This window comes from Coregonus lavaretus, assembly GCF_964263955.1.
Source record: "Coregonus lavaretus genome assembly, chromosome: 29".
Lineage (NCBI taxonomy): Eukaryota > Metazoa > Chordata > Actinopteri > Salmoniformes > Salmonidae > Coregonus > Coregonus lavaretus.
Window position 1 is genome coordinate 1,375,601 of NC_140016.1, and position 24,735 is coordinate 1,400,335.

A 24,735-nucleotide genomic window follows, 5' to 3' on the forward strand; every position below is an offset into this window, starting at 1 on the left:
GAAAAAGCAGGTTATGTTAAATGCCTAGAGGGTCATACAGTCTCTCACAGACCAAAAATCAGCTCTGTAGCACTGTAGATCCAGCCAGGAGCCATCTCTTGTCTCTCCTGTTCTGTAGGCTGGCCAGCCAGGAGCCATCTCTTCTCTCTCTCCTGGAGCTAATGGACAGAGTAGTGGAGGTAATGGCCACAGAGGGACAGCTGGCTATGAGACCCAGTTTGTCCAAGTCACTCAGACACAATTGTCAAAGTTGAACCTGACATAACTTCTCTGAATCAAGATGTTTAGAGAACATGCTTAGTAATGGATGTTTCAGGCTTTTATAAACCAGTGGTTACTTATTTCCCATCTAGATCAATACCAATCCTACGTGTTAATTTACGGTAAGTAGCCAATTGCTATGAATGACCTCAACTTTCAGATCAAACGAAGCTAGAGTTATTTTTGTGAATCAATCTAACATGTACCTCCATCCCTCCCTCCATCCTTCCCTGCTTCCCTCCTCTACATAACACCTAAATGAAGACCTAAAAGGTGTGAACCAAGGTGTGAGTAGTGAACTGCACACCCAAAAGGTGTGGATAGCAGAGCTGAAGGTAGAAATGAGATGAACCATGAGGTTCAACATGTTATCGTCCAAGGCCACAGCCTTACCATCCACAGAGAGCATTACCATCCACAGAGAGCCTTACCATCCACAGAGAGCCTTACCATCCACAGAGAGCCTTACCATCCACAGAGAGCCTTACCATCCACAGAGAGCCTTACCATCCACAGAGAGCCTTACCAACCACAGAGAGCCTTACCATCCACAGAGAGCCTTACCATCCACAGAGAGCCTTACCATCCACAGAGAGCCTTACCATCCACAGAGAGATTAAACTAAGTAGGCCTATATAAGAAAGAAAGAGTTGAACTCTCTAAGGAGGAATAAAACATATTCCATTAACAGTATAAACGGATTTCAAACTCACAAATTTGAGCAGCAAGGTGTTTTCCCGTAGCGCTCCGATGCAGCCAGCGAATCCCAGGATGAACATGACTCCTCCCACTACAATGAACAGCCACACAGGGTCGAAGCCTCCCAGGTCTGTTATGGACGCCATGTTGGAGAGCACCCCCTGAAGGACAGCAGGACCAATTTTATTTTTTTACAGATATATAGACATGTTTTTTTGACCACTGAAAGCGTAAGACCAAAAAGTAATAAGAAAGAAATGTTGGTGATAGTTCTGTAAGAAAGCGGTGTTGTTAAAACCCAATACAACAACACACCTTGCAGGGAGAGAGACTTTAGGCATTCCCCACTGCATTCCCTTCCAGGACAATAAACACTGACAGACAGCCAGAGAGGCAGCCCTCCCCCTGCTTCCCCTAACAGCCTGCTAGGGCTGGGCGATATATCAAATTAATTAGATTCATTCAAATGTAAGTTTTAGCGCAATGTTCCAAATGCCTGTATCGCAAGAATTAAGGTTTTTATTTATTTCAGTTTTTATGAGCGTTTGTCTTTTTGGTCTCGTCTCCTTCGCTCCTTCTGTGCACCTTCCCACTCACAGACAACAAGCCCCTCCCCCTGCCACTCACAGACACCAAGCCCCTCCCCCTGCCACTCACAGACACCAAGCCCCTCCCCCTGCCACTCACAACAAAGACGAAAGATAACTTCTTCCTCTCTGACAACAAGCAGTTTAAACTCGCTGTTTGCATTTGAGGTTTGGTCCAAAATAAATGGGTCATATGGACACCGAAACACATGGAGATGTTATTTTACTGACATAGAGAAGTTAACCATTGTAGCGATACCCTTTTTATGTCTGAACTCCCAAAATATAGAACAGAGCAGACCCTACTAAAGACAGCAGTATCAATGAACATGATTGTGGAAAATCCATGCTCAGTTTCTGTCGCACACGGCATTGCAGTACCACGTACCGCTAGCAGCATTTTAGCCAGACTGTTATGTGCTAGCGGTCTAGTCTGTTGTCTGCAGTTTAGCCAGACCGTTGTGTGCTAGCGGTCTAGCCAGACCGTTATGTGCTAGCGGTCTAGTCTGTTGTCTGCAGTTTAGCCAGACCGTTGTGTGCTAGCGGTCTAGTCTGTTGTCTGCAGTTTAGCCAGACCGTTGTGTGCTAGCGGTCTAGTCTGTTGTCTGCAGTTTAGCCAGACCGTTGTGTGCTAGCGGTCTAGTCTGTTGTCTGCAGTTTAGCCAGACCGTTGTGTGCTAGCGGTCTAGCCAGACCGTTATGTGCTAGCGGTCTAGCCAGACCGTTGTGTGCTAGCGGTCTAGCCAGACCGTTGTGTGCTAGCGGTCTAGCCAGACCGTTATGTGCTAGCGGTCTAGCCAGACCGTTGTGTGCTAGCGGTCTAGCCAGACCGTTATGTGCTAGCGGTCTAGTCTGTTGTCTGCAGTTTAGCCAGAACGTTGTGTGCTAGCGGTCTAGCCAGACCGTTATGTGCTAGCGGTCTAGCCAGACCGTTATGTGCTAGCAGTTTAGCCAGACCGTTATGTGCTAGCGGTCTAGTCTGTTGTCTGCAGTTTAGCCAGACCGTTATGTGCTAGCGGTCTAGTCTGTTGTAATGAGCATGAAAGACACTCGTTTATATGAGGAATTGGCAACTCGTTCTCATTCTAAGAAATAAGCGTCTTCTTATCCAGGTAGGCCACTTGATTTCAACATCTAAACAAAGTGAAAAGGCGATGTTGTTCATACAGTTGGAGACGGACAAGAGGGTGTATTCATAACAGTTCAACTGTTCTACCTTGATTTCATTAGATTATTACTAACTGTTTGAAATTCGGTGTATTTGACCGTTAATTGTGCAACAAAGCTTAAGATTCGACTATCCAGATATCCGAAAAGATGTCATGATATTATTTGAATAGCAAAATAATGTGTTTCTTACCTTCTCGGCCCACGCCCACAGCCCTATGGTCAGGAAGGCTGCTCCTAGTAACTGGGGAATAAAACACAGAAACAGAAGGTTTGATAATAATATAATAATAATAATATAATATGTCATTTAGCAGACGCTTTTATCCAAATGACATACAATACGCATATTCCATTAAACTAAACTGACTCAGCACACACATACACCACATGATCATGAGTATGTGGACACCTGTTCGTCGAACATCTCATTCCAAAATCATGGGCATTAATATGGAGTTGGTCCCCCCCTTTGCTGCTATAACAGCCTCCACTGTTCTGGGAAGGCTTTCCACTAGATGTGGGAACATTGCTGCGGGGACTTGCTTCCATTCAGCCACAAGAGCATTAGTGAGGTCGGGCACTTATGTTGGGCGATTAGGCCTGCCTCGCAGTCGGTGTTCGATTTCATCCCAAAGGGGTTCGATTGGGTTGAGGTCAGGGCTCTGTGCAGGCCAGTCAAGTTCTTCCGCAAAACCATTTCTGTATGGACCTCGCTTTGTGCACGGGGACATTGTCATGCTGAAACAGGAAAGGACCTTCCCCAAACAGTTTCCACAAAGTTGGAAGCACAGAATCGTCTAGAATGTCATTGTATGCTGGGTAGGTAGCGTTCTCCTGGTGTCCGTTGGACTGTCAGATGGTGAAGTGTGATTCATCACTCCAGAGAACGTGTTGCCACTGCTCCAGAGTCCAATGGCGGCGAGCTTTACACCACTCCAGCCGACACTTGGCATTACGCATGGTGATCTTAGGCTTGTGTGCGGCTGCTCGGCCATGGAAACCCATTTCCTGAAGCTCCCGACGAACAGTTCTTGTGCCGATGTTGCTTCCAGAGGAAGTTTGGAACTCGGTAGGGAGTGTTGCAACCGAGGACAAACGATTTTTACTCTCTACGCGCTTCAGCACTTGGCGGTCCCGTTCTGTGAGCTTGTGTGGCCTACCATTTTGCGGCTGAGCCGTTGTTGTTCCTAGATGTTTCCAGTTCACAATAACCTCACCTTCAATCACCTTTTTGGCCCATGGAGTTACATCTTATTTTTTTATTTTTGGGGGGAGGGGGGGGCTGGACAGGTAAACAAAATTCTGTCATACTACAAAAGTTAATGTCAAGCCCTGTACAGTACAGTACTTTATAGTGTAGTGAGTACTGTCCTGAACTAGACTCTACTCTATTCTACTGAGTACTGTCCTGAACTAGACTCCACTCTATAGGACTGGACTATACTGAACTAGACTCTACTCTATTCTAATGTACAGGACTGGACTATACTGAACTAGACTCTACTCTATTCTACTGTACAGGACTGGACTATACTGAACTAGACTCTACTCTATTCTACTGTACAGGACTGGACTATACTGAACTAGACTCTACTCTATTCTACTGTACAGGACTGGACTATACTGAACTAGACTCTACTCTATTCTACTGTATAGGACTGTACTATACTGAACTAGACTCTACTCTATTCTACTGGACTATACTGAACTAGACTCTACTCTATTCTACTGTACAGGACTGGACTATACTGAACTAGACTCTACTCTATTCTACTGTACAGGACTGGACTGTACTATACTGAACTAGACTCTATTCTAATGTACAGGACTGGACTGGACTATACTGAACTAGACTCTACTCTATTCTACTGTACAGTACTGGACAGTGCTCTACTGTACTGTGCAAACTTGTGAAACATAGACGTCTATGATTGGTTCAGATTTGGTCCAGTCCGGAAATGTCAACTACTTTTCAACATCCATTGTTGTCTGGTGTCAGTCGGTGCTCAGTGGGTGAGGATGCTGGTTACAGTAAATGGAAAGAGAGGAGGCTCATGGGTAGGTGTCAGTAAGAGCTGGGAGAGGTGACATTAACTGGAGAGAGAGAGACAGAGACAGACAGAGAGAGAGAGAGAGAGGAAGGAGAGAGGAGAAAGGAGAGAGAGAGGAAGGAGAGAGAGAGAGAGAGGGAGGGAGAGAGAGAGAGAGAAAGGAGAGAGAAAGGAGAGAGAGAGAGAGAGAAAGGAGAGAGAGAGAGAAGAGAGAGAGCGAGAGCGAGCGAGAGAGAGAGAGATAGATAGAGAGAGGAAGGAGAGAGGAAGAGAGAGAGAGAGAGAGGAAGGAGAGAGGAGAAAGGAGAGAGAGGAAGGAGAGAGAGAGGGAGGGAGAGAGAGAGAGAGAAAGGAGAGAGAGAGAAAGGAGAGAGAGAGAGAGAAAGGAGAGAGAGAGAGAAGAGAGAGAGAACGAGAGAGAGAGCGAGAGAGAGAGCGAGAGCGAGAGCGAGCGAGAGAGAGAGAGAGAAAGGAGAGAGAGAGAGAGAGAGAGAGAAAGGAGAGAGAGAGAGATAGATAGAGAGAGGAAGAGAGAGAGAGAGGAAGGAGAGAGGAGAAAGGAGAGAGAGAGGAAGGAGAGAGAGAGAGAGAAAGGAGAGAGAGAGAGAGGAAGGAGAGAGGAAGGAGAGAGGAGAACGGAGAGAGAGAGAGGAAGGAGAGAGAGACAGAGACAGAGAAAGGAGAGAGAAAGCGAGAGAGAGAGGGAGGGAGAGAGAGAGAGGAAGGAGAAAGGCAGAGAGAGAAAGGAGAGAGAGGCAGAGAGAGAGGAAGGAGAGAGAGAGAGAGGAAGGAGAGGGAGAGCGAGAGAGGAAGGAGAGAGGCAGAGAGAGAGAGGAAGGAGAGAGAGAGAAAGTAGAGAGAGGCAGAGAGAGAGGAGGGAGAGAGGCAGAGAGAGAGGAAGGAGAGAGAGAAAGGAAGGAGAGAAAGAGAGAGGCAGAGGGAGAGAGAGAGAGAGGAAGGAGAGAGGCAGAGAGAGAGGAAGGAGAGAGAGAGAGAAAGGAGAGAGAGAGGAAGGAGAGATGCAGAGAGAGAGGAAGGAGAGAGGCAGAGAGAGAGAGGAAGGAGAGAGGAGAGAGGAGAGAGCGAGAGAGGAAGGAGAGAGAGAGAGAGGAAGGAGAGAGAGAGAGAGAGAGAGGAAGGAGAGAGAGAGAGAGAAAGGAGAGAGAGAGAGAGAAATGAGAGAGAGAGAGAAAGGAGAGAGAGAGAGAGAGGAGGGAGAGAGAGAGGAAGGAGAGAGAGGAAGGAGAGAGAGAGACAGAGACAGACAGAGAGAGAGAGCGAGAGAGAGCGAGAGAGACAGAGAGAGAGAGGAAGGAGAGAGAGAGAGAAAGGAAGGAGAGAAAGAGAGAGGCAGAGAGAGGAGAGAGAGAGAGAGAGAGAGAGAGAGGGAGGTAGAGAGAGAGAGGAAGGAGAGAGGCAGAGAGAGAGAGGAAGGAGAGAGAGAGAGAAAGGAGAGAGAGAGAAAGGACAGAGGCAGAGAGAGAGGAAGGAGAGAGAGAGATAGAGACAGAGAGAGAGAGAGAGGCAGAGAGAGAGAGGGAGGAGATAGGATAAAGGAGAGAGAGAGAGAGAGAGAGAGAGAGAGAGAGGGAGAGAGAGAGAGGAAGGAAAGAGAGAGGAAGGAGAGAGAGACAGACAGAGAGAGAGAGCGAGAGAGACAGAGAGAGAGAGGAAGGAGAGAGGCAGAGAGAGAGAGGAAGGAGAAAGGAGAGAGAGAGAGAGGAAGGAGAGCGAGAGAGAGGAAGGAGAGAGGCAGAGAGAGAGAGGAAGGAGAAAGGAGAGAGAGAGAGAGGAAGGAGAGAGAGAGAGAGAGAGGAAGGAGAGAGGCAGAGGGAGAGAGGAGAAAAGAGAGAGAGAGAGAGACAGAGAAAGGAGAGAGAGAGTGAGAGAGAAAGGAGAGAGGCAGAGAGAGGCAGAGAGAGAGCGGAAGGAGAGAGGAGAAAGGAGAGAGAGATGCGGAAGGAGAGAGAGAGAGAGAGGAAGGAGAGGAGAAAAGAGAGAGAGAGAGGGAGGGAGAGAGAGGAAGGAGAGAGGCAGAGAGAGACAGAGAGAGAGAAAGGAGAGAGAGAGAGAAAGGAGAGAGAGAGAGAGAGAGAGAGAGGCAGAGAGAGAGAGGAAGGAGAGAGGAGAAAGGAGAGAGAGAGAGAGAGAGAAAGGAGGAGAAAGGAGAGAGAGAGAGAGAAAGGAGAGAGAGAGAGGAAGGAGAGAGGCAGAGAGATAGAGGAAGGAGGGAGGAGAAAGGAAGGAGAGAAAGAGAGAGGCAGAGAGAGGAGAGAGAGAGAGGGAGGGAGAGAGAGAGGAAGGAGAGAGAGAGACAGAGACAGACAGAGAGAGAGAGCGAGCGAGAGCGAGAGAGACAGAGAGAGAGAGGAAGGAGAGAGAGGAGAGAGAGAGAGAGGAGAGAGAGAGGAATGAAAGAGAGAGGAAGGAGAGAGAGAGAGGAAGGAAAGAGAGAGGAAGGAGAGAGAGAGAGAGGAAGGAGAGAGGCAGAGAGAGAGAGAGAGAGAGAGAGGGAGAGAGGGAGAGAGAGAGATAGGGAGGGAGAGAGAGGAAGGAGAGAGAGAGGAAGGAAAGAGAGAGAGGCAGAGAGAGAGAGAGCGATAGAGAGAGAAAGAGAGAGAGAGAAAGGAGAGAGAGAGAGAGAGAGAGAGAGAGATAAAGGAGAGAGAGAGAGAGAAAGGAGAGAGAGAGTGAAAGGAGAGAGAGAGAGAGAAAGGAGAGAGAGAGAGAGAGGAAGGAGATAGGAGAAAGGAGAGAGAGAGAGGAAGGAGAGAGAGAGAGAGAGGAAGGAGAGAGGCAGAGTGGGGGGGAAGGAGAGAGGAGAAAGGAGCGAGAGAGAGAGGAAGGAGAGAGAGAAAGGAAGGAGAGAGAGAGAGGCAGAGAGAGGAGAGAGAGAGGGAGGAGAGAGGCAGAGAGAGAGGAAGGAGAGAGGAGAAAGGAGAGAGAGAGAGGAAGGAGAGAGAGAGAGAGGAAAGAGAGAGAGAGGGAGGGAGAGAGAGAGAGGAAGGAGAGAGAGAGGAAGAAAAGAGAGAGAGGAAGGAGAGAGAGAGGAAGGAGAGAGAGAGCGGGAGGGAGAGAGAGAGGAGGGAGAGAGAGAGAGGAAGGAAAGAGAGGAAGGAAAGAGAGAGAGAGAGAGAGAGAGAGAGAGAGAGAGAGAGAGAGAGAGAGAGAGAGGCAGAGAGAGAGAGGAAGGAGAGAGAGAGAGAGAGGAAGGAGAGAGAGAGAGGCAGAGAGAGGAGAGAGAGAGAGAGAGGGAGGGAGAGAGAGAGGAAGGAGAGAGGCAGAGAGAGAGGAAGGAGAGAGGATAAAGGAGAGAGAGAGAGAGGAAGGAGAGAGAGGCAGAGATTTCCCATAGGTAACATCATTTCACGTTTTAAACACTTAATAATCCATTAAAAAAATTGATATCAGTAGAAATACTATAACTACTGTAATTGATAAGTCTACCTTTACTTTCATTAACCTCCCTCCTCATGAGAGAGAAATTAGAAACCATCTCAAAAAGAGAATGACAGTTGAGTTCACACCAATGCCATTTGCCTTTCAGTATGCAACATATCACCCTTTCAATCACACACAGGTAGACAAAGAGAGGGACAGGATGGCGGGAGGAACGGAGAGAGAGGATATTCATAATTTAAAGCAGAGAGCACTTAATCAGGAACTCATATTCCCTCTGCAATTACAGTAACGGAATTACAACAAGGGGTCCCTGAGCTGTACTACACGGAATTGCAGAATTACGGATATGAATGACATTCTCCTTGGAGATTACAGTGCAGCACATCACACTAGAGTACAGTGCAGTACAGCAGGGTACCGCAGAGTAGAGGTCAGTACCGCACTGCAGAGTAGGATAGAGGTCAGTACCGCACCGCAGAGTAGGGTAGAGGTCAGTACCGCACCGCAGAGTAGGGTAGAGGTCAGTACCGCAGAGTAGAGGTCAGTACCGCACTGCAGAGTAGGGTAGAGGTCAGTACCGCACTGCAGAGTAGGGTAGAGGTCAGTACCGCAGAGTAGAGGTCAGTACCGCACCGCAGAGTAGGGTAGAGGTCAGTACCGTAGAGTATTGTAGTACTGTTTTGTACTCTACTCACTGTACTGTAAAGTACTGTACTTTCCAAACTTGTTGAAACATACGTCTACGATAGGTTCAGATTTTGGTCCTGTCCATTCTGTCTGTGGACGTTGAAATCAAGGCCAGAGTGGACTGATCAAATTTCAACATCCATGGATGTCCGGTGTCGGTGCTCAGTGGGTGAGGATGCTGGTTACAATAAATGGAAAGAGAGGAGGCTCATGGGTAGATGTCAGTAAGAGCTGGGAGAGATGACATTAACTGGAAAGAGAAGAGAGAGAGAGAGAGAGAGAGAGAGAGAGAGAGAGAGAGAGAGAGAGAGAGAGGCCGAGAGAGAGAGAGGCAGAGAGAGAGAGAGAGAGAGAGGCAGAGAGAGAGAGAGAGAGAGAGAAAGGAGAGAGAGACGCAGAGAGAGAGAGAGAGAGAGAGGCAGAGAGAGAGAGAGAGGAAGGAGAGAGAGAGGCAGAGAGAGAGAGAGAGAGGCAGAGAGAGAGAGGCAGAGAGAGAGAGAGGCAGAGAGAGAGAGAGAGAGAGGCAGAGAGAGAGAGAGAGAGAGAGAGAGAGAGAGAGGGGGGGGGGGGGGGGGGAGAGGAAGGAGAGAGAAAGAGGGAGAGGAAGGAGAGACAAAGGAGAGAGAGAGAGGAAGGAGAGAGAGAGACAGAGAGAGAGAAAGGAGAGAGAGAGAGAGAGAGAGAGCGAGACAGAGAGAGAGAGAGAGAGAGACAGAGAGAGACAGAGAGAGAGAGCGAGAGAGACAGAGACAGAGAGAGCGAGAGAGTGAGAGACAGAGAGACAGAGAGACAGAGACAGAGAGAGAGGCAGAGAGAGAGACAGAGACAGAGAGAGAGGCAGAGAGAAAGACAGGCAGCGAGAGAGGCAGAGAGAGAGGCAGGCACAGAGAGAGAGAGAGAGAGAGGCAGAGAGAGAGAGAGAAGGATGCAGTGAGAGAGAGGCAGAGTGAGAGAGAGGCAGAGAGAGAGAGCGAGGCAGAGAGAGGCATAGAGAGAGGCAGAGAGAGGCATAGAGAGGCAGAGCAAGAGAGGCAGAGAGAGAGAGAGAGAGGCAGAGAGAGTAGCAGAGAGAGAGAGATCAGAGAGAGAGAGAGGCAGAGAGAGAGAGAGGCACGCAGAGAGAGAGAGAGGCAGAGAGAGAGGCAGAGAGAGAGAGGCAGAGAGAGAGAGGCAGAGAGAGGCAGAGCGAGAGAGGCAGAGCAAGAGAGAGGCAGAGAGAGAGAGGCAGAGCGAGAGAGGCAGAGAGAGAGAGGCAGAGAGAGAGAGGCAGAGAGAGAGAGAGAGAGAGAGGCAGAGAGAGGCAGAGCGAGAGAGGCAGAGCAAGAGAGAGAGGCAGAGCAAGAGAGAGAGGCAGAGAGAGAGGCAGAGCGAGAGAGAGAGGCAGAGAGAGAGAGAGAGAGGCAGAGAGAGAGAGGCAGAGAGAGAGGCAGAGAGAGAGAGGCAGAGAGAGAGAGAGGCAGAGAGAGGGAGTGAGAGAGAGGCAAAGAGAGGCAGAGAGATAGAGATTGAGAGAGAGGCAGAGAGAGTGAGAGAGGCAGAGAGACAGAGGCAGAGAGAGAGAGAGAGAGAGGCTGAGAGAGAGAGAGGGAGGGGTTGTTCAGACTTTTAACTGTTTTAAAGGGATACTTGGGGAATGTGTCACTTTATCTACATCCCCGAAGTAGATACAATTTTTATGTCTCTGTGTATGAAGGCAGTTACAGGCAGTTTCACGAGCCAACGCTAACTAGTGTTAGCATTGATAAAAACACTAAACACTGAACAATACATTATTGTTGTAAACCTTTTGCAAATAATCTACTAGATTAAATTAGGTTTAATCTGTCAGGTGAGCAGGCAGCCATGACCCCCATCGTATTTTAGATAATTAGGTTGATTGCCTGTTGTATATACAGTGGGGGAAAAAAGTATTTAGTCAGCCACCAATTGTGCAAGTTCTCCCACTTAAAAAGATGAGAGAGGCCTGTAATTTTCATCATAGGTACACGTCAACTATGACAGACAAATTGAGAATTTTTTTATCCAGAAAATCACATTGTAGGATTTGTAATGAATTTATTTGCAAATTATGGTGGAAAATAAGTATTTGGTCACCTACAAACAAGCAAGATTTCTGGCTCTCACAGACCTGTAACTTCTTCTTTAAGAGGCCCCTCTGTCCTCCACTCGTTACCTGTATTAATCGCACCTGTTTGAACTTGTTATCAGTATAAAAGACACCTGTCCACAACCTCAAACAGTCACACTCCAAACTCCACTATGGCCAAGACCAAAGAGCTGTCAAAGGACACCAGAAACAAAATTGTAGACCTGCACCAGGCTGGGAAGACTGAATCTGCAATAGGTAAGCAGCTTGGTTTGAAGAAATCAACTGTGGGAGCAATTATTAGGAAATGGAAGACATACAAGACCACTGATAATCTCCCTCGATCTGGGGCTCCACGCAAGATCCCACCCCGTGGGGTCAAAATGATCACAAGAACGGTGAGCTAAAATCCCAGAACCACACGGGGGGACCTAGTGAATGACCTGCAGAGAGCTGGGACCAAAGTAACAAAGCCTACCATCAGTAACACACTACGCCGCCAGGGACTCAAATCCTGCAGTGCCAGACATGTCCCCCTGCTTAAGCCAGTACATGTCCAGGCCCGTCTGAAGTTTGCTAGAGTGCATTTGGATGATCCAGAAGAGGATTGGGAGAATGTCATATGGTCAGATGAAACCAAAATAGAACTTTTTGGTAAAAACTAAACTCGTCGTGTTTGGAGGACAAAGAATGCTGAGTTGCATCCAAAGAACACCATACCTACTGTGAAGCATTGGGGTGGAAACATCATGCTTTGGGGCTGTTTTTCTGCAAAGGGACCAGGACGACTGATCCGTGTAAAGGAAAGAATGAATGGGGCCATGTATCGTGAGATTGAGTGAAAACCTCCTTCCATCAGCAAGGGCATTGAAGATGAAACGTGGCTGGGTCTTTCAGCATGACAATGATCCCAAACACACCGCCCGGGCAACGAAGGAGTGGCTTCGTAAGAAGCATTTCAAGGTCCTGGAGTGGCCTAGCCAGTCTCCAGATCTCAACCCCATAGAAAATCTTTGGAGGGAGTTGAAAGTCCGTGTTGCCCAGCGACAGCCCCAAAACATCACTGCTCTAGAGGAGATCTGCATGGAGGAATGGGCCAAAATACCAGCAAAAGTGTGTGAAAACCTTGTGAAGACTTACAGAAAACATTGCCAACAAAGGGTATATAACAGAGTATTGAGAAACTTTTGTTATTGACCAAATACTTATTTTCCACCATAATTTGCAAATAAATTCATTAAAAATCCTACAATGTGATTTTCTGGAGAAAAAAAATCTCCTTTTGTCTGTCATAGTTGACGTGTACCTATGATGAAAATTACAGGCCTCTCTCATCTTTTTAAGTGGGAGAACTTGCACAATTGGTGGCTGACTAAATACTTTTTTTTCCCCCACTGTATTGCTACCTAAAAAGGTAGGCTATTTTACAGTCATTTCTGTTGGGCCTATAAATCCTATACGGACGCCCCTGGGACCTGGCTGTGACTGGGGAGTACAACAGAGTGAGAGTGCAGGTAAGGTATTAGTTGGAGATCAGAGGTTAGCGTAGTCCCATCAAACTAATCCAGTGGGATTAGAGAGATAGAGACGCTCACTCAACTGCTCTTTCTTTCTCGGTCTCCATCTCTCTTCCTCATCTCCTCTCTCTCCCCCCGCTCTCCCTCTGCCTCTCCTGTTTGGTTGTATGTGTGATAATCATACTGCGGCTAGGGATTCCATCCTATCTCCATGTGAACAGCAGGATTATAGGGGAAAAGCCCTCCTTAATCCATGTGATCCTGTTAACCTGAGCCTCAGACTGTGAGTGTGTTAACCACAGCTCGCCCAACCTTAACCCCAGGCTACACTGTCAGTCCACGCTCAGCTCAGCGCTATAAATAAGCTAGAGAAAGGGGGGGGGGGCCTATTCCACACAACAGATGAATGAACGACCTCTCAAAAGCCTCCTCATTCAATGGTGATATACTCTGCTGATGATATGTCACCGATAGCTTGGTTCTGGTAACAAGATTCACCACATCCCATTCTGTGTAATCAATGCAGGGATCTATCAAATGAGCTGATGTGGTCTCTGTGGTGCAACAAAAAGGCACACAACTGCCTTTCACAAGGACTAGCCTACATTTAGATATGAACAGAGTTTTATAATGTTACAGTGGAGACCAGATATTAACAGAGTTTTATCATGTTACAGTGGAGACCAGATATTAACAGAGTTTTATCATGTTACAGTGGAGACCAGATATTAACAGAGTTTTATCATGTTACAGTGGAGACCAGATATTAACAGAGTTTTATCATGTTACAGTGGAGACCAGATATTAACAGAGTTTTATAATGTTACAGTGGAGACCAGATATTAACAGAGTTGCATAATGTTACAGTGGAGACCAGATATTAACAGAGTTGCATAATGTTACAGTGGAGACCAGATATTAACAGAGTTTTATAATGTTACAGTGGAGACCAGATATTAACAGAGTTGCATAATGTTACAGTGGAGACCAGATATTAACAGAGTTGCATAATGTTACAGTGGAGACCAGATATTAACAGAGTTGCATAATGTTACAGTGGAGACCAGATATTAACAGAGTTGCATAATGTTACAGTGGAGACCAGATAGCGTCCAGCCTTCTCAGCAACTCTGATAAGCCTCCATCTTCTTAACCATCTGGTAATTACAACCCTGTATGGTTCCCAAACAACTGGAGTGTAAAAGGCGATTAATTACGACGAGGAGAAGAGACAGCTAATTATGTTTACTAGCTAGATTAGTGGCTCTCAACTGGTTTTGCCTCGGGACCCAAAATACAATCTGGAGGGGGGAAATTTTTTTTATGCTATATTGATAGTAAATGTGGCAATTACATAACAAGGGAACAACATTCTCACCTCTTTCGTTGTCAATAATAAAATGGTTGTGATTAAAGAAAATTTGTTCAGAGATTAAATTATTTACAAATGTAAATCCATTATAATTTCTACACACTTTCTATCTGGTTGAAGTTGTTTAAGTTCAGACTGGAGTAGTTTTTCATTAAAACAAATGTTATATTTTTACTCAGACACCCGCGACCCACTCCAAACCAAATGTGGGTAGCGACCCCACCAGCTGAGAATCGCTGAGCTAGATAGCTAGGTGTTATGCGACCCCACCAGCTGAGAATCGCTGAGCTAGATAGCTAGGTGTTATGCGACCCCACCAGCTGAGAATCGCTGAGCTAGATAGCTAGGTGTTATGCGACCCACCAGCTGAGAATCGCTGAGCTAGATAGCTAGGTGTTATGCGACCCCACCAGCTGAGAATCGCTGAGCTAGATAGCTAGGTGTTATGCGACCCCACCAGCTGAGAATCGCTGAGCTAGATAGCTAGGTGTTATGCGACCCCACCAGCTGAGAATCGCTGAGCTAGATAGCTAGGTGTTATGCGACCCCACCAGCTGAGAATCGCTGAGCTAGATAGCTAGGTGTTATGCGACCCCACCAGCTGAGAATCGCTGAGCTAGATAGCTAGGTGTTATGCGACCCCACCAGCTGAGAATCGCTGAGCTAGATAGCTAGGTGTTATGCGACCCCACCAGCTGAGAATCGCTGAGCTAGATAGCTAGGTGTTATGCGACCCCACCAGCTGAGAATCGCTGAGCTAGATAGCTAGGTGTTATGCGACCCCACCAGCTGAGAATCGCTGAGCTAGATAGCTAGGTGTTATGCGACCCCACCAGCTGAGAATCGCTGAGCTAGATAGCTAGGTGTTATGCGACCCCACCAGCTGAGAATCGCTGAGCTAGATAGCTAGGTGTTATGCGACCCCACCAGCTGAGAATCGCTGAGCTAGATAGCTAGGTGTTATGCGACCCCACCAGCTGAGAATCGCTGAGCTAGATAGCTAGGTGTTATGCGACCCCACCAGCTGAGAATCGCTGAGCTAGATAGCTAGGTGTTATGCGACCCCACCAGCTGAGAATCGCTGAGCTAGATAGCTAGGTGTTATGCGACCCCACCAGCTGAGAATCGCTGAGCTAGATAGCTAGGTGTTATGCGACCCCACCAGCTGAGAATCGCTGAGCTAGATAGCTAGGTGTTATGCGACCCCACCAGCTGAGAATCGCTGAGCTAGATAGCTAGGTGTTATGCGACCCCACCAGCTGAGAATCGCTGAGCTAGATAGCTAGGTGTTATGCGACCCCACCAGCTGAGAATCGCTGAGCTAGATAGCTAGGTGTTATGCGACCCCACCAGCTGAGAATCGCTGAGCTAGATAGCTAGGTGTTATGCGACCCCACCAGCTGAGAATCGCTGAGCTAGATAGCTAGGTGTTATGCGACCCCACCAGCTGAGAATCGCTGAGCTAGATAGCTAGGTGTTATGCGACCCCACCAGCTGAGAATCGCTGAGCTAGATAGCTAGGTGTTATGCGACCCCACCAGCTGAGAATCGCTGAGCTAGATAGCTAGGTGTTATGCGACCCCACCAGCTGAGAATCGCTGAGCTAGATAGCTAGGTGTTATGCGACCCCACCAGCTGAGAATCGCTGAGCTAGATAGCTAGGTGTTATGCGACCCCACCAGCTGAGAATCGCTGAGCTAGATAGCTAGGTGTTATGCGACCCCACCAGCTGAGAATCGCTGAGCTAGATAGCTAGGTGTTATGCGACCCCACCAGCTGAGAATCGCTGAGCTAGATAGCTAGGTGTTATGCGACCCCACCAGCTGAGAATCGCTGAGCTAGATAGCTAGGTGTTATGCGACCCCACCAGCTGAGAATCGCTGAGCTAGATAGCTAGGTGTTATGCGACCCCACCAGCTGAGAATCGCTGAGCTAGATAGCTAGGTGTTATGCGACCCCACCAGCTGAGAATCGCTGAGCTAGATAGCTAGGTGTTATGCGACCCCACCAGCTGAGAATCGCTGAGCTAGATAGCTAGGTGTTATGCGACCCCACCAGCTGAGAATCGCTGAGCTAGATAGCTAGGTGTTATGCGACCCCACCAGCTGAGAATCGCTGAGCTAGATAGCTAGGTGTTATGCGACCCCACCAGCTGAGAATCGCTGAGCTAGATAGCTAGGTGTTATGCGACCCCACCAGCTGAGAATCGCTGAGCTAGATAGCTAGGTGTTATGCGACCCCACCAGCTGAGAATCGCTGAGCTAGATAGCTAGGTGTTATGCGACCCCACCAGCTGAGAATCGCTGAGCTAGATAGCTAGGTGTTATGCGACCCCACCAGCTGAGAATCGCTGAGCTAGATAGCTAGGTGTTATGCGACCCCACCAGCTGAGAATCGCTGAGCTAGATAGCTAGGTGTTATGCGACCCCACCAGCTGAGAATCGCTGAGCTAGATAGCTAGGTGTTATGCGACCCCACCAGCTGAGAATCGCTGAGCTAGATAGCTAGGTGTTATGCGACCCCACCAGCTGAGAATCGCTGAGCTAGATAGCTAGGTGTTATGCGACCCCACCAGCTGAGAATCGCTGAGCTAGATAGCTAGGTGTTATGCGACCCCACCAGCTGAGAATCGCTGAGCTAGATAGCTAGGTGTTATGCGACCCCACCAGCTGAGAATCGCTGAGCTAGATAGCTAGGTGTTATGCGACCCCACCAGCTGAGAATCGCTGAGCTAGATAGCTAGGTGTTATGCGACCCCACCAGCTGAGAATCGCTGAGCTAGATAGCTAGGTGTTATGCGACCCCACCAGCTGAGAATCGCTGAGCTAGATAGCTAGGTGTTATGCGACCCCACCAGCTGAGAATCGCTGAGCTAGATAGCTAGGTGTTATGCGACCCCACCAGCTGAGAATCGCTGAGCTAGATAGCTAGGTGTTATGCGACCCCACCAGCTGAGAATCGCTGAGCTAGATAGCTAGGTGTTATGCGACCCCACCAGCTGAGAATCGCTGAGCTAGATAGCTAGGTGTTATGCGACCCCACCAGCTGAGAATCGCTGAGCTAGATAGCTAGGTGTTATGCGACCCCACCAGCTGAGAATCGCTGAGCTAGATAGCTAGGTGTTATGCGACCCCACCAGCTGAGAATCGCTGAGCTAGATAGCTAGGTGTTATGCGACCCCACCAGCTGAGAATCGCTGAGCTAGATAGCTAGGTGTTATGCGACCCCACCAGCTGAGAATCGCTGAGCTAGATAGCTAGGTGTTATTTCTAGGAGTCAACAACTAGCCGAACTGAGCATTAGAAGTGGAAGAAATATGCAGACCTAGTAGGTCTCTAGTTAGATCGCCTCGTTCCTTGTAGGTTTAGCAGACCTAGTAGGTCTCTAGTTAGATCGCCTCGTTCCTTGTAGGTTTAGCAGACCTAGTAGGTCTCTAGTTAGATCGCCTCGTTCCTTGTAGGTTTAGCAGACCTAGTAGGTCTCTAGTTAGATCGCCTCGTTCCTTGTAGGTTTAGCAGACCTAGTAGGTCTCTAGTTAGATCGCCTCGTTCCTTGTAGGTTTAGCAGACCTAGTAGGTCTCTAGTTAGATCGCCTCGTTCCTTGTAGGTTTAGCAGTTAGCCTAGCAGCATATTGGATAATAATAATAATAATATGCCATTTAGCAGACGCTTTTATCCAAAGCGACTTACAGTCATGCGTGCATACATTTTTGTGTATGGGTGGTCCCGGGGATCGAACCCACTACCTTGGCGTTACAAGCGCCGTGCTCTACCAGCTGAGCTACAGAGGACCACTGTCATATTCCATTCACCCAGCTTAATTACATTTAACATTTTTATTTTATTTTAGTCATTTAGCAGACGCTCTTATCCAGAGCGACTTACAGTTAGTGAGTGCATACATTATTTTTTTTATTTTTTCATACCCCCCGTGGGAATCGAACCCATAACCCTGGCATTGCAAGCGCCATGCTCTACCAACTGAGCTACAGGATGTAACATCGATAAGTTTAGGCTACTACATGATACTCGAATTGACCCTGTACCCATCATAAGGTTGCTACAACCTAGCCTACGAATGAAGGTTCATAATGTAGGTGCACAGGTCGAGAGTCAAATTGAAGTAATCAAGGTGACAGAGAGTGGCACATTCAATACTGCCTTGCATACTCTTTGCCTGTATCTAGCTGATCTAGGGTGTAATCATTAGTCCAAACAAGAGTTTCTATTGGGCAAATTCAGGTAGGTCCCTCCCCGTTTCGTTTGCTTCTGTTTAAGAAACATTTGCAATAGAATCGGCAGAATGAATACACCCCCTGATCAACCGCACACACAGTTCAAATCAAATCAAATTGTATTGGTCGCATGCGCCGAACACAACAGGTGTAGATTTACAGTGAAATGTTAATTACGCCCCAACAATGCAGCTGTAAAAAAAAAATACGACAAATATTTTCTGAAAAAAAAGGGAAATAGTAACACAATAAAAACAACAGAGGCTATATATAACAGGAAGTACCAGTACTGAGTCAATGTACAGGAAGTACCAGTACTGAGTCAATATACAGGAAGTACCAGTACTGAGTCAATGTACAGGAAGTACCAGTACTGAGTCAATGTACAGGAAGTACCAGTACTGAGTCAATGTACAGGAAGTACCAGTACTGAGTCAATATACAGGAAGTACCAGTACTGAGTCAATGTACAGGAATTACCAGTACTGAGTCAATATACAAGGAGTACGAGTACTGAGTTAATGTGCATGGGTACCAGGTAATAACATGGCTATATACAAGGAGTACCAGTACTGAGTCAATGTGCAGGGGGTACCAGGTAGTAACATGGCTATATACAGGGAGTACCAGTACTGAGTCAATGTGCAGGGTTACCAGGTAGTAATGAGGCTATATACAAGGAGTACCAGTACTGAGTCAATGTGCAGGGGTACCAGGTAGGTAAGGTACATGTGGGTAGGGGTAAAAGTGACTAGACAATCAGAATAGATAAACAGAGTAGCAGCAGTGTATGTGAAGAGTGTGAACGTGTGTGAGTGTGTCGTCAAAATGCATGTGTGTGTGTGTGTGTGTGTGTTTTGTGTGTATGAGCATATGTAGTGTGTGTGTGTGTGTGTGTGTGTGTGTGTGTTTTGTGTGTATGAGCATATGTAGTGCGTGTGTGTGTGTGTGTGTGTGTGTGTTTTGTGTGTATGAGCATATGTAGTGCGTGTGTGTGTGTGTGTGTGTGTGTGTGTGTGTTTTGTGTGTATGAGCATATGTAGTGTGTGTGTGTGTGTGTGTGTGTTTTGTGTGTATGAGCATATGTAGTGTGTGTGTGTGTGTGTTTTGTGTGTATGAGCATATGTAGTGTGTGTGTGTGTGTGTGTGTGTGTGTGTTTTGTGTGTATGAGCATATGTAGTGTGTGTGTGTGTGTTTTGTGTGTATGAGCATATGTAGTGCGTGTGTGTGTGTGTGTGTTTTGTGTGTATGAGCATATGTAGTGTGTGTGTGTGTGTGTGTCACAGGAGGTTTGTGGCACCTTAATTGGGGAGGACGGGCTCATGGTAACGGCTGGAGCGGAATGGTATCAAATGCATAAAAACACATGGTTTCCATGCATTAGATGCCATTCCATTCACTCTGTTCCAGCCGATATTATGAGCCGTCCTCCCCTCAGCAGCCTCCACTGGTGTGTGTGTGTATGTGTGTGTGTGTGTGTGTGTGTGTTGGAGTGTCAGTCTAGTGAGTGTGAGTGTGGGAAGAGTCTAGAGAGAGTGCATACAGCCAGTACAAAACAATTATTCTAAATAAAGAAATGATAAACGGTGTTAATGTAAATAGTCCGGGTGGCCATTTGGATAACTGTTCAGGAGTCTTATGGTTTGGGGGGGTAGAAGCTGTTAAGGTGCCTTTTGGACCTAGACTTGGCGCTCCGGTACCGCTTGCCGTGCGGCAGCAGAGAAAACAGTCTATGACTAAAGGTGGCTGGAGTCTGACTATTGTTAGTGCCTTCCTCTGACACCGCCTGGTATAGAGGTCCTGGATGGCAGGGAGTTCCGCCCCAGTGATGTACTGGGCCGTACGCACCACCCTCTGTAGCGCCTTGCTGTTGAATGCCTAGCAATTACCATACCAAGCGTTGATGCAGCCAATCAAGATGCTCTCAACGGTGCACCTAGTAGAACCTTTTGAGGATCTGAGGGCCCATACCAAATATTTTTAGCTAAATTTGTTCTTGCCACATTCATTCTATTACAGACACTTTAATGCATACTTTTAAATTATATTATGCGAGTTAAACATAGAAAATATATATATATATAGATAAACATTTTCCTTAAAGTATAGTTTTTAGGGAGTACTAATGTTACCGTCCACACGGCAACAAAAAAATACTTAAATACATGTAATTTTCTCCTTGAAAACATGTAATTTGAAATACTGTAAAATTCCATTCATTCCTATGGAGGACTGCTCCTACTGGGGAGAGCCAAGATGGCCGACCGGTGGCTTCAGAGCCTTTCAATGGCCAATACATATCATCAGCAATCCAGGGTTTATATACAACATTGGGAGCGCCTTCTGGTCGCACACACAGTTCACCCACACACACACACAGTTCAATCGCACACACACAGTGAAAAGACAAACTTGCTTTTATGGAGGACTGGCTTGAATTATGAGAGAGAGAAAAAAAAACACTCATGAGCAAAAGCTATTGGTTTATTACCCAAAGATGAAAATAAACTGTTGTGATCCATTTAATAAACACAAGACACCAGCGAGATGATAAAAGGGTACAGCAGGAACAGCGCCATGTAGTGGGCAAAACCTGGTACTTTCACTACTATGGGGAAAAATGTAAGTGATTTCAATGGCTAATGTATTGGAACAGGGGAAAGAAACCATCACCAAATTCATAGAGAATACATTACATGTAGGGGTGTAACGGTATTCGTCTCCGTCCTCGGTTGCAACACTCATTACCGAGTTCCAAACTGCCTCAGGAAACAACGTCAGCACAAGAACTGTTCGTCGGGAGCTTCATCAAATGGGTTTCCATGGCCCGAGCAGCCGTACACAAGCCTAAGATCGCCAAGCGTCGGCTGGAGTGGTGTAAAGCTCGCCGCCATTAGACACTGGAGCAGTGGAAACGCGTTCTCTGGAGTGATGAATCACGCTTCAACATCTGACAGTCCAACGGCCGAATTTAGGTTTGGTGGATGCCAGGAGGACGCTACCTTCCCCAATGCATAGTGCCAACTGTAAAGTTTGGTGGAGGAGGAATAATGGTCTGGGGTTGTTTTTCATGGTTCAGGCTCTTAGTTCCAGTGAAGGGAAATCTTAACGCTACAGCATACAATTACATTTTAGACGATTCTGTGCTTCCAACTTTGTGGCAACTGTTTGGGGAAGGCCCTTTCCTGTTTCTGCATGACAATGCCCCCTTGCACAAAGCGAGGTCCATACAAAAATAGTTTGTCGACATCGGTGTGGAAGAACTTGACTGGCCTGCACAGAGCCCTGACCTCAACCCCATCGAACACCTTTGGGATGAATTGGAACGCAGACTGCGAGCCAGGCCTAATCGCCCAACATCAGTGCCCGACCTCACTAATGCTCTTGTGGCTGAATGGAAGCAAGTCCCTGCACTAAAGTTCCAACATCTAATGGAAAGCCTTCCCAGAAGAGTGGAGTCCAACTCCATATTAATGCCCATGATTTTGGAATAAGATGTTCAACGAGCAGGTGTCCACATACATTTGGTCATATAGAGTATATACTCAGTGTATTCTAAACTCAGCAAAAAAAGAAACATCCCATTTTCAGGACCCTGTCTTTCAAAGATAATTAGTAAAAATCAAAATAACTTCACAGATCTTCATTGTAAAGGGTTTAAAAACTGTTTCCCATGCTTGTTCAATGAACCATAAACAATTAATGAACATGCACCTGTGGAACGGTCGTTAAGACACTAACAGCTTACAGACGGTAGGCAATTAAGGTCACAGTTATGAAAACTTAGGACACTAAAAGAGGCCTTTCTACTGACTCTGAAAAACACCAAAAGAAAAGATGCCCAAGGTCCCTGCTCATCTGCGTGAACGTGCCTTAGGCATGCTGCAAGGAGGCATGAGGACTGCAGATGTGGCCAGGGCAATAAATTGCAATGTCCGTACTGTGAGATGCCTAAGACAGCGCTACAGGGAGACAGGACGGACAGCTGATCATCCTCGCAGTGGCAGACCACGTGTAACAACACCTGCACAGGATCGGTACATCCGAACATCACACCTGCGGGACAGGTACAGGATGGCAACAACAACTGCCCGAGTTACACCAGGAACGCACAAATCTCCATCAGTACTCAGACTGTCCGCAATAGGCTGAGAGAGGCTGGACTGAGGGCTTGTAGGCCTGTTGTAAGGCAGGTCCTCACCAGACATCACCGGCAACAACGTCACCTATGGGCACAAACCCACAGTCGCTGGACCAGACAGGACTGGCAAAAAGTGCTCTTCACTGACGAGTCATGGTTTTGTCTCACCAGGGGTGATGGTCAGATTTGCGTTTATCGTCGAAGGAATGAGCGTTACACCGAGGCCTGTACTCTGGAGCGGGATCGATTTGGAGGTGGAGGGTCCGTCATGGTGTGGGGCGGTGTGTCACAGCATCATCGGACTGAGCTTGTTGTCATTGCAGGTAATCTCAACGCTGTGCGTTACAGGGAAAACATCCTCCTCCCTCATGTGGTACCCTTCCTGCAGGCTCATCCTGACATGACCCTCCAGCATGACAATGCCACCAGCTATACTGCTCGTTCTGTGCGTGATTTCCTGCAAGACAGGATTGTCAGTGTTCTGCCATGGCCAGCGAAGAGCCCGGATCTCAATCCCATTGAGCACGTCTGGGACCTGTTGGATGGGAGGGTGAGGGCTAGGGCCATTCCCCCCAGAAATGTCTGGGAACTTGCAGGTGGTTTGGTGGAAGAGTGGGGTAACATTTCACAGCAAGAACTGGCAAATCTGGTGCAGTCCATGAGGAGGAGATGCACTGCAGTACTTAATGCAGCTGGTGGCCACACCAGATACTGAATGTTACTTTTGATTTTGACCCCCCCCCCCCCTTTGTTCAGGGACACATTATTCCATTTATGTTAGTCACATGTCTGTGGAACTTGTTCAGTTTATGCCTCAGTTGTTGAATCTTATGTTGATACACATATTTACACATATACTGCTGAAAATAAACTCAGTTGACAGTGAGAGGACGTTTCTTTTTTTTGCTGAGTTTATATAGAAATGTAAACACTGTGCCTTTAGGCTATGCCTACACTGGGATGTATGCCTCTCGAGTAAACCTGAGCTGAAAAGAACATTCCAGGTTATTCTGTTCAAACTACTAGAGCCTAAGAGCACGTTGTAATAAAAATTATAATCTTCATTGTCGCATTTCAAACTGTGCTCTAGTGAGGCGCAGCCGGGAATTAGTTCTGTACGATGGAGAGTGGTGGGGTAGATAAACCAGGAGGATTCTCCATAATCGTTTAAAATCTCCAGTTTGGAAACATTTTTGGCTTCCCAGTAGATTACAACGGCGATGGACAGAGAGAGTACGTAGCCAATGCTCAACCAGAATAGCCGATGGACAGAGAGAGTACGTAGTCAAAGCTCAACCAGAATAGCCGATGGACAGAGAGAGGATGTCACCACAGCTCAACCAGAATAGCCGATGCAGCTGTCAACACCTCAAACATGTTGACACATTGACGCTGACATCACCCCAGTATTTTGTGGTCCTCTGTAGCTCAATTGGTAGAGCATGGCGCTTGTAGCGCCAGGGTAGTGGGTTCGATCCCCGGGGACCACCCATACGTAAAAATGTATGCGCACATGACTGTAAGTCGCTTTGGATAAAAGCGTCTGCTCGAAATTGCATATTATTCCTACCACCGAAGCGAAACAGAAACAATAAAAAACAACAACATCACAACTTCGTCTCCCCTCCGCATTCAAGCAGCCCTTCGCAGCTGATTCAGACCGGGCCAAAGAAATGACCCATTCACGGTGGGGGAGAAGAATATGGGTTTCAGCGCCTCCTGAAAGTGCTCGAGACACTTTACGAGCATCGCCCTGAACGGACCCATTTCATCAAACAGGTATTACCTGCTCTATATAAAAAGGAATCTAAAGCCGAAGTTGTCAATGAATTGGCCAATGCACCCTGTGTTGCTGTTACTACAGACGGATGGACCTGCAGGGCTTCAGAGAGCCCATCATCAGTGACAGCCCATCATCAGTGACAGCCCATCATCAGTGACAGCCCATCATCAGTGACAGCCCATCATCAGTGACAGCCCATCACATTACCCCGGAGAGGAAAATGGTGGTGCCCCGGGTGGGTGGAGTTTTCACCAATAAACCAATAGAATGGTCTAAAATTAGGAAACTCTGCCCACCCGGGGCAAGTACTGCTGCGCTAAAGACACGCCCACTTTATGAGAGGCATGCTGGTATTGAGGAGAGGGCAGGCTGGTATTGAGGAGAGGGCAGGCTGGTATTGAGGAGAGGGCAGGCTGGTATTGAGGAGAGGGCAGGCTGGTATTGAGGAGAGGGCAGGCTGGTATTGAGGAGAGGGCAGGCTGGTATTAAGGAGAGGACAGGCTGGTATTGAGGAGAGGGCAGGATGGTATTGAGGAGAGGGCAGGCTGGTATTGAGGAGAGGGCAGGCTGGTATTGAGGAGAGGGCAGGCTGGTATTGAGGAGAGGGCAGGCTGGTATTAAGGAGACGGCAGGCTGGTATTGAGGAGAGGGCAGGCTGGTATTGAGGAGAGGGCAGGCTGGTATTGAGGAGAGGGCAGGCTGGTATTAAGGAGACGGCAGGCTGGTATTGAGGAGACGGCAG

General features: G+C 47.5%; 1 protein-coding gene across 2 annotated transcripts in view; it reads right to left on the minus strand.

The window, feature by feature from the left end:
- Window positions 1–24,735, minus strand: part of LOC311105085 (tetraspanin-17) — a 51,748-nt gene that overhangs the window by 23,665 nt on the left and 3,348 nt on the right. For both annotated transcript variants that reach the window (XR_014610212.1, XM_084147078.1), the window contains exons 2-3: window positions 2,908–2,958; window positions 975–1,121 (exon numbers count right to left, since the gene is read on the minus strand). Coding sequence is in view for 1 of the 2 variants with exons in the window: in XM_084147078.1 (XP_084003204.1) it covers window positions 975–1,121; window positions 2,908–2,958 (198 nt within the window). In the remaining variant the exon portion in view is untranslated. The remainder of the gene's footprint in view (window positions 1–974; window positions 1,122–2,907; window positions 2,959–24,735) is intronic.